The following is a 13,100-nucleotide window of genomic DNA, read 5'->3' as shown; positions in this document are numbered from 1 at the left end:
TTGTGTCCAAATGCCAGAGAGTTCCAGCCCCAGCTCCTCTGCCTGACCACAAGCACCCAGCAGGGCCTCCAGAGGCCCCAGTGTCTCTGCAGCCCATGCCTGGGATGGGCAGCTGGCACACAGGAGCTCCTGGAGAACATAGCTCCTCGGGAGCTGCAGCTGGAGCCTGGGCAGAGGGTCCCAGGGCACCTGCACTGGCACCACGTGCCCATGTCCCCATCACTGCATCTCACACTAATTTATGGTTCCTTTCCTTTGCAAACAAAGGCAGTGCACAGAATCCCAAGAGATCAGTGCATTAAAACAGGACAGAGCAAAACACAGAGGGTAACAACACTAACAAGTTTTGAAGCTTAAATTTGCAGTAAGACTTTTCCTTCATTCTACATCTTTTATTCTATTGCTTCATTTCTTCATATTTTTAAGCTGCTCTCAACTTTCCCATCACACTGAGGCTACAGAATTAAGAAAGATAATTCTTGTGTCTTGCAGCTAGTCTAGGCCCCCCAAATTTCCCCGCTCTGCACCGTCCTCACAAACTCTAACACTGGGCACAGAGGGAGTCATGCTTGGTAAAAAGCTTCAGTGAACCACTCTGGTTTTGGATGGCCACATTTGCACTGGTCTCATCACGTCTGCGTTAACTGTCTCTGTGTAAGGAGATGGAACAATCCATACTTGTGGATCAATGTATAGGAAAATCTCCAGGTGTCTCCAGTTCCTCAACCAAAACCATCCTCTCCCAGCACTCTCAAGGGAGACCCTCTCTTCTGAGGAATCACTGTGTTTGTACTGACTTTATCTATCTGTCCCTGACTGAGATAGGCAGTAGGACCAGAGCTCCTTCAGCTGCCTTCCTTGTGCTGACAGAACCTTTAGAGAAGCCCTTCTGGCTGCCCTGCCCAAGACCAGCCATTTCCAGCCACCTCAGAACTTCGGCTCCACCCCTGCACCACCAGGCCAGCTGTCTCTGCCTCCTGCGCTTCTTTCTGGGCTTTGAACCAAGAGAGGTCCCTGTTCATCCATGGCGGCCAGGTCCAGCACAACTCACTTCACATCAGACTGGCTTCTTCCCGGGCTTTGGAGGCATTGTCACTGATGATCTAAGAGGGCCTCTTCCAGGCAGAGCTCAGTGTCTGACCATGAAAAGGCAGTGACACATCCAGCACCCCTGAGGGGCTGGCCTGGGACTGGAGTCTGTCACAGACGACTTGTGGGAGACCAGAGCACCTTGCAAGCTGCAGATGGAGGCTGAGGAGCAGTTCCTGGGGCATCTACACTGGCATCAGGTCTCTGTGTCCCTGTAGCTGAAAACATTTGTGTCCTACATCCGTTTCCAGTGCTGGAAAATGGGTAGATTTACTTACTTTAGTTCTTTCCCTTCAGTTCATCTTCAGTTCAACACCTGAGAGGCCCACAGGCATTAAAAAAAGTTCATTTGATGTCTGTCACAGAGCCCCATGTTCCCAAAACCTTCCCTGCCCAGGACTCCTCAGGCTTTGCACAGAGCGAGTCACACGGAGTTGTCAACCTCTCTTCACTGGGTTTGACGTTGGCTGAGATGGTCACATACACCACAGGAGGATTCATGCCCCATCATCTGCTCTGCCCCATTTAGAAACAGGGCCCAGCATCATCGCGGGATCAGAAGAGTACTGAGGTTGGAAGGGCCCTCAGGGTGTCTGCAGTCCAACCTGCCAGAAATGGATCAAGTTGATCAAGGCTTGATTCAGTTTGAGTTTGAAAACCTCCAAGTACTGAGATTCTGGGTGTCTCGTGCCAGTGCTTGGCTGAACTCACGGGGAAAGAAGTTCTCCTGGCTGAACCTTTTCTTTGTCATCTTCACAGACACAGAGAAGGAGAGAATCACAGAGCTGGCAAATAGAAATGGGCTGGGGACATGGAGATGAGCTGGGAAAGGGAGGCAGGGGTCAGACTGAGGCCAGGAGTGGACAGGCTGAAGCATCTCCATTCCTGGAGGTGTGTATTCGTCCAGGACATGTGCACCCTGGGATACACACCCCCAGGAGACATGGACAGACTCTGAAGGGACAGGATACAAATGGACACAGAGCTGGCACACAGGGGTAAGTTCCCCCATCATGGGATTGTCCCAGTTTTATTGATGCAGCTGGGGCTGCTGTCATGCAGTGCCACAGAGGCACGGGTGTCCATGGGTCTCAAGGACACAGGCTCTGCAGACGTCAGTGCTGGGGTCAGCTCAGCGATGGGAGTTGTTGGCTCCCCATGCCAGGGCTTTGCATGCCCCAGGCCAACTCTGCCTGCTCCTCATTCCAACAGTGACGATGGCTCTGGAAGAGCCTCGAGCTGTGGCAGTGCCAGCTACAGCTGCGAGTTCTTCTGCGCTGGCACCAGGCCACGCTGGGGCTGATTGAGTGTAAGACCCCTGTTCACTGCGAGGCCCCCATGTGTCCGCACGTGAGCCCTCATGCTGCAATGTGAGCTCTTGGTCCTCATGTGAGCCCCTCGTGCACCCTCGTGTGAGCCTCTCACATCCCACAAGCCCCCCTCTGCCCTACGAATGCCCCGTCCTCGTGTGAGCCCCCATGCATCCTCGTGTGATTCCCTCATGCCCTGCAAGTGCCCTGTCCTTATGCAAGCCCCCCATAACAGCACAAGACCCCTCGAGCATCCTCGTGCAAGCCCCCTCCCTGTGCCCCCCGAGTCCCCTGAGCCCCACAGGTGAGTGCCCTATTGGCAGGGGGCTGGGGAGGAGCCCAGGGGACGCTGCTGGCGGCAGGGGCACAGGATGCGGCCCATGGCACGGGAGAGGCTGGTGCTGAAGGCAGCGTAGATCCAGGGGTTGGTGCAGCTGGTGAGGCTGGCCAGGAGCATCGGGATGGTGAAGGCTGGGCCTGGGGGACACGAGGTCATCTGGAGTCATCCAAGCTCATGTGGGATCAGCAGGGTTCACCCAAGTAACCCTGACCCCATGAAAAGAAGTGACCCCATGGTGTTGTGTCCCACGTCCATAACCCCATCCCAATGCCCATCCCTATATCCTCTGTCTCCATGCCCATGTCCTCGTGTCCTCATGTCCCCATCCTCATCTCCATCACCATCCACCCACCTCTATGTCTCCAACACCTTCTCTATGTCCCCATCCTCATATCCTCATGTCTCCATCCCCACACCCCCCATCTTAGTGTCCCCATCCCCTTGTTCTGATTCCAACGTCCCCATGCCCATGTCTGCATTGCTATATCCCAAACCCATCCCCACGTCCTCATTCCCAACCCCACACCCACAACCCCATCCCAATATCCCCAGCCCCACATCCCCATTACTGCATCTCCATCCCCATGTTCTCTTCCCCATGTCCTCCTGTCCCCATCCCCGTCCTCATCCTCCTGTGCCCATTCCCATGCCCCCATCCTCACACCTCCATCCTAATGTCTCAAACCCACCTCCACAGCCCCATTTCTGCGTTCCCATCACTGCATCCCTATCCTTCCACCCCCGTGCCCACGTCTCCATCCCCATCCCAATGTCCCAACTGCATCCCCACATCCCCAACTCCATCACCAAGTCCACATCCCCATGTCCTCAACGCAATGTCCGCATCTCCATGTCCCCATCCTCACATCCCCAACCCCATCCTCACATCCTCAAGTCTATCCCCATGTCCCCATCCCCATGTCTCCATCCCCACATCCCCAACCCCATCCCAATGCCCATCCCTGCATCCCCATGTGTCCATGTCCCCATCCCAATGGCCCTGCCCCCATCCCAACATCCATCTCCACATCTCCCCTCCCATCACACATCCCCTCCCCCTTACCTTCCACCGGAGCCTGGGGATCCCAAACTGCCCACAACTGGGCACAGAAGAAGGGACTCCAGCACCCTATGTAGACCCCCAACACCACTAGTGCCATCCGATAACTCTTGGCCCTTGCCCTTCCCAGTCCTTTCCGACGTCCCCGTGGTCCCAATGCTCGTGTCACTGCCACCTGTAACCCCCCCCAACAACACCGCCGGGGCCACCAACACCGCCAGTGCAACCCAAGTGACGTAGGCACGGGCTCCCCAAGGTTGGATGAAGGTGGCCCAACAATCCTGCTCACCCGCTCCCACATCCTGTTGCCCAAAAATTCCCACCTGAGGCAACCCAAAGAGAAATGCCAGGGTCCAAGCAGTGGCCAACGGTCCCCACCGGCCTTGTACCCAAACCACAGTGGAGCGTGTCCACTCCACAACAGATTGAGCCCACCCCATGGTGACCCGTGCCCATCCCATCACAGCTTGAACCCACCTCATGATGGCCCATGCCCACCTCAAGGTGGCCTGTGTCAAACTCATGGTGGCCAAAGACCACCCCATGATGGCCCATGACCAACCCATAGCGGCCCAAGACCACCTCATGGTGGCCTGAGACCACCTTATGATGGCCTGTGAGCACCTCATGGTGGCCTCAGACCTTCCCATGGTGGCCTGTACCCACTCTGTGGTGGTCAGTAACAAGGTCCTCGTGGGCACCTGGTAGGAGGGAGAGAGTGATGGGGACGTTGGGGGGGTGACATGGGGGTCTGAGGACATAGAGAGGGAGACATGTGGTATTGGGGACACCTGGTTGACATGGGAGGTGGGAGGAATGGGGATGGCACAAGGAGTTGAGGACCTCAGGGATGTGACATGGGGGGCTGGGGATATCGGGCTGACATAGAGAGTGGGGGACATCAGAGTGGAAGGGACAGCTGGGGGACAGAGGGGGGACGTTGTGGTGATGATGTCCTCGCTGTCCCCTTGTCCCGAGCATCCAGTGGGTTCCCACACACCATCCCAAGTGTCCCTGCGTCCCAGTGCCCCATCCCTGCTGTCCCCACCTCCCCAGCCCCAGCACCCAATGGGTCCCCGTTTCGCATCCCTAGTCTCCCAAATGTCCCCGCTTCTCTGTCCCCAGCACCCAATGCATCCCCTTGTGCCATCCCTGGTGTCCCCATGTCCTTGTGTCCCATTCATTGTGCCGCTGTGTCCTTGTCCCCAGCACCCAGTGGGTTCCTGTGTCCCATCCTTGGTGTCCTCATGTCCCTGTGTTCCATACCTGGTAGGCCATGTGTTCCCACATCCCTGTGCCCAGCACCCAGTGGGTCTCCATGTGGCACCCCTAATATCCTCACGTCCCTGTACCTCATCTGTGGTGTCCCCACACTTCCATCCCCAGAACCTACTGGGTCCCCATGCCCCATTCTTGGCATCCCTGTGCCCTTGTGTCCCATCCGTGGTGTCCCCACACCCCCATCCCCAACAACCAATAGTTCCCCATGCACCACACCTGATGTCCCCACATCCCCACGCCCCATCCTTGCTGTCCCTAATGTTATCACATTCCCGTTCCCAACACCCAACCGGTCCCTGTGCCCCATCCCTGGTGTCCTCACATCCGCATGCCCCATTCCCAGTGTCCTCCGAACTCTGCCCCCAGCATCCAATGTGTCCCCACGTCCCACCCCTGATGTCCCCACATCTCCGTCCCCAGCACCCAGTGGGTCCCTGTGCCCCATGCTTGGTGTCCCCATGACTCTGCACCCTCTCCATGTTGTTGTCGTGTCCTTGCTCCCCATCCACACTCCCCCGACGCCTCCATCCCCACGACCCCCAGCACAGCCCATCCCTGTGCCCCCCACCCCGCCGCCCCCCAAGGGGTCTGCAGATGGCACGGTGGCGGTTGTAGGCCATGGCCACTGCCACGTAGGCTGGGGCAAACATGGCCACCCCTTGGAGATACTTGGTGACCCGACAGAGGACATCTGGGCCCTGGAAGCGATCAGTGACATCCCAGAGGAGCTGGGGGAGCACCTGCCCCCCTGCCACCCCCAGGTCGGCCATGCTGAGGTGTCGGAGGTAGCGGCGCAAGGGGGGGGCTGGGCGCGGCGGGGCGTGTCCTCTGCGAGGGCGCAGGGCCAGGAGCACCAGCACGTTGCCCCCCAACGCCAAGGTCAAGATGACAGCCAGGACCCCAACTTCGGCCGCAGCCAGCCGGGCATCACGGGGGGGCCAGGGAGTGCCCGAGGGGGTGGGAGGTGGGGCGGTCTGTGGAGGAGAGAGGGGGTGAGGGGAGGTCTGTGAGGAGCCGGGGAGTGGGAACTGAGTTAGAGGTGGGGAGAGGGGGAGTAGAAGGGGTGGTGGTGTCTGTGGGGAGAGGGGAAGTGTGGGGAGCTGGGTTAGAGAGAGGGGAAGGGAGAGAGAGGGGGTAAGATTGAGGGGGGGGTTGGGGAGAGAGGGAATGCGGGGAGGAGAGAAAGGGAGTGGGGGGAGAATTCTGGGTCGGGTGACTGGGAGGACTTGAGGGGGGCTGGGGGAAGGAGAGGACGGATGGGGGGGTAAGAATGGGGGGGCTGGGGGGAGAAGGAGGTGGGAAAATTGGAGAGTGGGTGAGGGATGGGGAGCAAATGGGGGCTGTGGGGAGGGGGGATTCAGGGGGGAGTGAGGGGGCTGGGGAGGATAGAGGCGATTAAAGGGGGATGGGGAGATCTGGGAGGGGAGGGGCATATGGGAGTGGAGCAGGAGGGTAGGGGTCTGAGTTGGGGGGAAAGGGGGTAAAGAGGGTATATTGGGGTGGGGGGTAAAAATGGGGTGGGGGTTCTGGGGTTCAGGGGCTGTAGGGCACGGGGTGTAGGAGAGGTGGGGGTACTAAGAATGGGAGGGCTGTGGGGAGAGGAGGGTAGAGAGGGTGGGGGTTAAGAATGAGAGGGCTGGTAGGGGATGGGAGTAGAGAAGGGTCGAGGGAGTGGGGGGCATAATGGGATCTGTGAGGAGAGGGGAAAGAGGGGGAAGGGGGATCGTGGGATCGGGTAGTTCTGGAGGGGAGAAGGGGTGTGGGGAGGGGGTGGGGGTTCTGGGTTAGAGAAGGGGTGTGGGGAGAGGGAAAAGCAAGGCTGGAGTTGGAATGGGGGAGATTGGGAGAGAGAGGATGGGGGTCTGTGGGGCAGAGAGGGGCTGGAAGGTCTGGGGGAGGGGAGAAGGTCAGGAGGGGTCTGGGGGCAGAGGGGGTGGGGAATGGGCAAGGTGCAAGGGCGGGAGGGGACATGGGGGTTGTGCAAGGGGGGCATGTAAGGGGATGCAAAAGGAGAACGCACACACCTAGCCCCCGCCCCACATGCCCGGGTCCCTCCCTACCTCCATGCCTGGTTTGAGGGGGATCCCTCAGTTGCAGAGGGGGCCAGTGCTCCCCGCACTCTTGGGTCCCCCCTCGCACCAGTAAAGCTGATGCAGGTGGAGCTGTGAGAGGCCAGGGTGAACTGGGCAGACTGGTTCTCCCCTCTGTTTTACCCCTAGGCGCCGTCCCCCTCCCCCCCTCCCCCCCACTGTGCTCTGACATCATCGTTGGGGGGGGGGAGGAAGCATCAATTCCTTCCTCATTCCCGAAAATCTTGATAAGGGAAGGAAAGAAGCTAGGAATCCAGATGGACCAGATCCAGGCGTTTGGGGGAGGGGATTGGGGGTAACCCCCGCCCCAGAGAGAGGGTGACAAAGACTCCAGGCCGAGCAGACCAAGTGACTTCAACTGCTCCTGGGACTCTTCCCCTCTAAACCCTTCACCAGCTCTGTGCCCTCCAGGAGCTTCAGGTCCCTGTTATCCAGGGGTGCCCTAAACTGCCCTCAGCACTTGGGGTGGGGCTGCCCCAGTGTGGAGCAGGGCAGGACAATCCCCTCCGTCACCTGGCTGGTGATGCTGTGCTAGATGCACCCAGAACATGATTGCTGTCTTAGCTACCATGCTGCTGGCTCACTGTCATCTTGCTGTTGGCCAGAGCCCCCTGACCCCTCTCCTCAGGGCTGCTCTCCAGCCTCATGTTGCCAAGGCTGGGTGGACACCCGGGGTTGCCGTGTCCCAGGGGCAGAACCCAGCTCCCTGTGGCTGGCGATTGCCCAGCTCTCCAACCCGTCCAGACCCCTCTGCAGAACCTCCTCACCCTCACAAGTGTCAGCAGCTCCCCCCAGTTTCGTGTTATCAGCAAACCATGCCCCCACATCCCCCCTTGTCACCCATGTCCCCAATGTCACCCTGTGTCACCCCATGTCCTCCATGTTCCCTCTACTGCCCCATCCCCCCATGTCCCCACCCCCTCATGTCCACATGTTCCCCCCATCACCCCCACAGTTGCCCCCATGTCCCACCCATCCCTATCAACCACTTTTCTTCTCACTCCCCCAACATCCCCCCATATCTCCCGTGTCCTCACATTCTCATAACCACCCTGTCCCCCCACCCCAATGTCACCCATGTCCCCTCATCACCCCATATCCCCACACTCTCCCACACAATTTCATAGAATCACAGAATGGATTGAGTTGGAAGGGACCTCAAAGCCCATCCAGTCCCACCCCTTGCCATGGGCAGGACGTGTTCCATCAGATCAGGCTGCTCAAAACCCCATCAAACTAGCCTTGAGCATCTCCAGGGGTGAAGCAACCATGACTGCTCTGGTTGACCTGGGCCAGGGCCTCCTCGCCCTCACAGGAAAACATTTCTTCCTAAGATCTCATCTCAATTTCCCCTCTTGCAGCTGAAAACTGTTCCACTCATCCTATCCCTCCACTCCTTGACCAGAAGCCCCTCCCCAGCTTTCAAGCAACCCCTTTCAGTACTGGAATTTGCTCTAAGGTCTTCCCGAAGCCTTCTCTTCTCCAGGCTGGACAACTCCAGCTCTCCCAGCCTGTCATCATATGTGAGGTGCTTCAGCCCTTGGATCATCTCTGTGGCCTCTTCTAGACTCGTTTCAACAAATCCATGTCATCCAGTGGTTCTCCACCCTCAGGGGAGAAACGCTCACCTTTCATGGCCCAAAGCATTTCTCTGGGGGCTTAGCCTGGTTCCTCTCCACAGTCCCTCCCTGCCCCAAGTGAAGAGTCACTACCCAGTTCCCGTTCCCTCTGCTGGCACTGGGGCTGCAGGAGCTCTGAGGGCCAGTCTCTGGCTGGGGCTGCAGAGCTGGCTGCCCAGGGTGGGTTTTGATGGCATAAAGACAGCTTTGTTGCAGAGGGGCTTTGCCCAAGGGGGACCCCAAGTAGATCTATGTCTGCATGCAGTTGGCCCCACTGCCAGAAACCAGATGAGGATTTCTCCCTCTGATATCCTCAGTGTGGTCACCCCCCCGCGACAATCTCATCCCCAAGGATGGTCCACTAGGCCTGCTGGGCAGTGGCTGGAGCAGTTTCAAACTTCACACCAAAGCTGCATGCTGGGATGTGCTGTGGTGTGTGACATTGCTCCAGCAGTGCCAGCGGCAGCAGCAGCAGCAGTGTTGACAGCATGGTGCAGGCATGAGAGTCTGTGGTCCCAGCTCACCTTTTTATCCTCTTCCTCCTGGTGGCCCTGGAAGCCCAGGACATCCAGACTGCTCTGTGGAGAGTGAGGGGATCAGGTGGGCGGGTGGCAAGGGGCGGCACACAGCCCTGGGCAGCATGGGGCCATGCCCAGTGCGCCTCAAGGTGGCAGCAGGGCTGAGTCAGGGCTGGGAGAGCAGTGGGGCCAGGCTAGGTTGGGGGAGCCATGCACTGCAAGTCCCTGGGAAAGAAGTGGATCACAACAACTCATGGAAACGGGCTGGGTTCCATCTGTGCCTGTCAGATCTTGTCTGTGAGCCTCAGGGCAACCCCACAGGTCGTCAGTGGAGTGAGTGGCACTGAGGGTCTCATGAGCTGTTCATAGGACATTCACCTTCCTATTATCTTGGCTGTGACATGTGGAAGAGCAGAGGGGAATGGGTCAGGTCATAGAATCATAGAATCATTAGGTTGGAAATGAGATCATCAGTTCCAACTGTACCTGTCCACTACTAAATCATATCCCTCAGCACTTCATCTACCCACCTGCAGGGATGGTGACTCAATCACTTCCCTGGTCAGCCTCTGCCAGGGCTTGATAACCCTTCCTGTGAAGAAATTTTTCCTAATGTCCAATCTAAACTTCCCCTGATGCAGCTCGAGGCCATTCCCTCTTGTTTTATCATCTGTCTCTTGGGAGAAGAGAGCAACACCCATCTCTCTATAACCTCCTTTCAGGCAGTTTTAGACACTGATAGAGTCTCCTCTCAGCCTCCTCTTCTCCAGGCTAAACTACCCTGGTTCCCTCAGCCGCTCCTCGTAAGACTTGTTTTCCAGTCTCTTCACTAGCTTTGTCGCTCTTGTTCCCCCATCACACCCACAGTTACCTCCATGTCCCCCCATCCCCATCGACCACTTTTCTTCTCATAGTCTCCCCACCCCACCCATCGCTCTTGGTGATGTCGCTCTTGACCTGGGCGCTCTGTGCCCTGGGCGCTCTGGCCTGGGAAGGTCTTTGCCAGCCTCTCCCACCATGTGCTGCTCCTCATGCCGCTTACAGAGCTGGTTGGGTCTGAGTTTAGAGCTGGTGTGAGCTTCAGGGGAGTCCTTTCTCCCAACAGCTCTGTGCCTGGTTCATGTTGGATCATCATGGTCCAGACATCCAGTAACTGTCTGCACGATGCTCCTGAGTGCATGGGAGAGAGGAGTGTCATGGAGTGATCCTGTGTTTGAGGTGCATTTGTCTCCATTCCAATGGGAAAATTAGTCTGGACTATTTCACGGGAGCTGCTCTCTTCTGTTTTACAGGCATGACTGGAGGCAATGGATGTCCAGCTGCCCAGCAGGGTTCCAGAACTAGTGCACAGGGAGATTGCATAGGTGCGTCATAGCTTTTGACCTCCTTTGGGAGCTGCAGCTGAAAGCCCACAAGGGAGCAAGGCCTCTCCTGTGGGCATGAGAATACAGACCTGCATCGTGTGTGCTGCCCCATTCCATGACCTCATTTTGTTCTGCTGTTCAGCTGTGCTGGAGTGATCACTGTGCGTGATGGAAACTTCTCATGGATATTTGGGTGCAGATGTGGCTCCTGCACCAGCTCTGTGGCTGCATTCTGCACTGGAGCCCACCTGGCATCCCAGGGGTTGTCGTCACTCTTGGCTGACTGTATAGACTGAGTGCTCATTGTCAAGATTTTGTTAGTGAGACATTTAACTGGATGCTCTCTGTTAAGGTCTTCAAAAAGCAAAATATGAAGCCAAACCAGGGAAATCTTCACAGCAGAGAACAGAAATCCTGAAGAAAATCTTTGAACAACTGGAGAAAGAACATGGTGGGTATGCAGCCCTCTTAACCACAGGGCTTGGGAAGTGGAGGGTTTAGAGACCTGCATGGACAAGCCAGAGCCTATACCAGCAAAAAGGGATTGACTGGAGCCTTACTGTGCTGACACATGATGTCAGGCCTTGCAGGTGCTGCTGAGCCACAGAGATGGTCCAGAGTCTCTGCCACCAGTGGTGGTCCCAGCTGAGCCCCAGCACAGCTACTGCTCCCCAAGGTCAGGGGCAGAAGGCAATCAGGCAGTGCCAGTCTCTGATGAGGAAATGGGAGTAGTCCAGTCAACACATGTGCCAAGTAATTGTTCCTCAATCAGCCAGAACCATCTATCAAAACCCCTGTAGGTCAGCAGGCTCTTCCCCTGGTGCTCCTGCTGTACTTGCTGTGAGAGCCAAACTGTTAGAATGGAGTGAGTGTTCCTAAAGAAGCTGGGAGTGGCTCTCTGGGGATGAGCAACAGTTCTGGGGCACAGAGTCATTGCTCTCAGTGTCCCACAGTGATGCTCACTTGTAACCCTCTGCAGGTGCAGGGAGGTGCTCACCCGCCACTGACCCCAGCTAAGAGGGATTGCAGAACTTTGCTGTTTGGGGAATGAGGCCATCAGAACCGTGCTCAGCAGAGAATGGGAAATGTGATTCTTAACGGAATGCACCTCCTGCCAAACCTGCATCCCAGAGCTTGCTGGGAGTCCTCCAGGCACAACAGAAGGGGTCCCTGCTGTGAGCTAGGGTCCAAAGGGATGCACTGAGGGATCAGGCACAAGCTTAGGGGGGACCTGCACTGTCCCTCTGCATCCTCTGCCTGAGCCATGCTGAGGCTCTGCCTTTCTCTGACTCTTGGCAGTGCTGGATCTTGGGGGGAAGCCCACCTAGATCAGATATATTATTTTTTCAACAGAATCCAGGTCCTGAGCTCTAGATCGGTCACAGTGTGCTCTATGAGTTTTAATTTTTCAGTGTTTAAAACAAAGAAAGAACAAGGCAGATCATTCAGGATGTGTTGGGAACACGCTGTAAGCCAGGTTCTGGCACTGGGAATGCTGCACTGTGCAGCGTAGGCTCCATTTTAGCAGCTCACTTCAGTGTATTAGTAGTCAATTGACTTTGATGGGTTCGCTCACTGGGGGAGTTTGCTGGATCACTACTGTGTGTGGATGTTCAGCAGGGAAATAGTCTCACTGTGTGTCTGCCACTTCAAAAATCCACTTATGTTGGATTTCAATTCCATGTATTTTCCTGGACCTGGCAAGTTTTTGCTTTTTAGCCTTCATGTATTTGAAAAGGTCATTTACTTCCTATCAGAACAGCTTGCATTGTACAGAAACTGTGTGCTGGGATATGTGCAGGAGCATGAGAAACCTGGCTTTCCTCTGGAAATGCAACCTCTGTCTTTCAGCTTTTGTTTGGAGAGCAGTTGTCTAGTTAAGGTGAGTGAGATTTACTGGCTCTAAACAGGTCTGAAACTCAGTGCTAAAGAGCAGAGTACCCTGAGAGAACCACAGAATCAGAACCATAGAATGTCCTGAGTTAGAAGGGCCCCACAAAGATCATCAAGTCCAACTGCTGTCCCTGCACAGGACAACCCCAACATTCACACCATGCGACTGAGGGTGTTGGCCAAATGCTTCAGGAATATTGTCAAGCTTGACACCTCGACTGTTTGCCTGGGAGCTGTTCCAGTGCTCCACCACCCTCTGGGTGAAGAACCTTTTCCTCATGTCCAATCTAACCCTCCCTTACCTCTCAGAGGTGCTGGGGCACACTTCATGTCTGACAGAGATGAGCTAGGGGCTTCTGAGGTAATGGGAGCCAACTGGGGAATACCTCAGAGCATTAAGGGGTGATATTGCGATTGGGGTGCACTGCTGCTCGACCATGAATCTGCAGCTGTGCTGGTTTGTGGTTCAGGACTGTTCCTGGTGCCATGGGGGCACAGTCTGTGGTGGTCTGTGCTGTAGGGGGCGTGGCTAGCTG

The 13,100-nt window shown here is 56.5% G+C and overlaps 1 protein-coding gene across 2 annotated transcripts; it reads right to left on the bottom strand.

Moving 5' to 3' along the window:
- Positions 1-2,088: 2,088 nt before the first annotated feature.
- LOC128850838 (vasopressin V2 receptor-like) lies at positions 2,089-7,299 on the bottom strand. 2 transcript variants are annotated; one of them, XM_054055852.1, is made up of 3 exons: positions 7,141-7,291; positions 3,803-3,974; positions 2,089-2,876 (listed from the first exon to the last, which is right to left on the bottom strand). In XM_054055852.1, the coding sequence occupies exons 1-3, from the start codon at positions 7,144-7,146 to the stop codon at positions 2,713-2,715; spliced, it is 342 nt and encodes a 113-aa protein (XP_053911827.1). In that variant the 5' UTR covers positions 7,147-7,291; the 3' UTR covers positions 2,089-2,712. The 2 variants fall into 2 exon arrangements, with proteins under 2 accessions (XP_053911827.1, XP_053911826.1); XM_054055851.1 differs by having other exon boundaries at positions 2,734-2,945; positions 3,803-6,054; positions 7,141-7,299.
- Positions 7,300-13,100: the final 5,801 nt, after the last annotated feature.

This window comes from Cuculus canorus, unplaced genomic scaffold, assembly GCF_017976375.1.
Source record: "Cuculus canorus isolate bCucCan1 unplaced genomic scaffold, bCucCan1.pri scaffold_94_multi_2_16, whole genome shotgun sequence".
NCBI classification, from domain to species: Eukaryota; Metazoa; Chordata; class Aves; order Cuculiformes; family Cuculidae; genus Cuculus; species Cuculus canorus.
This window is presented reverse-complemented; position numbering and strand designations above follow the sequence as displayed.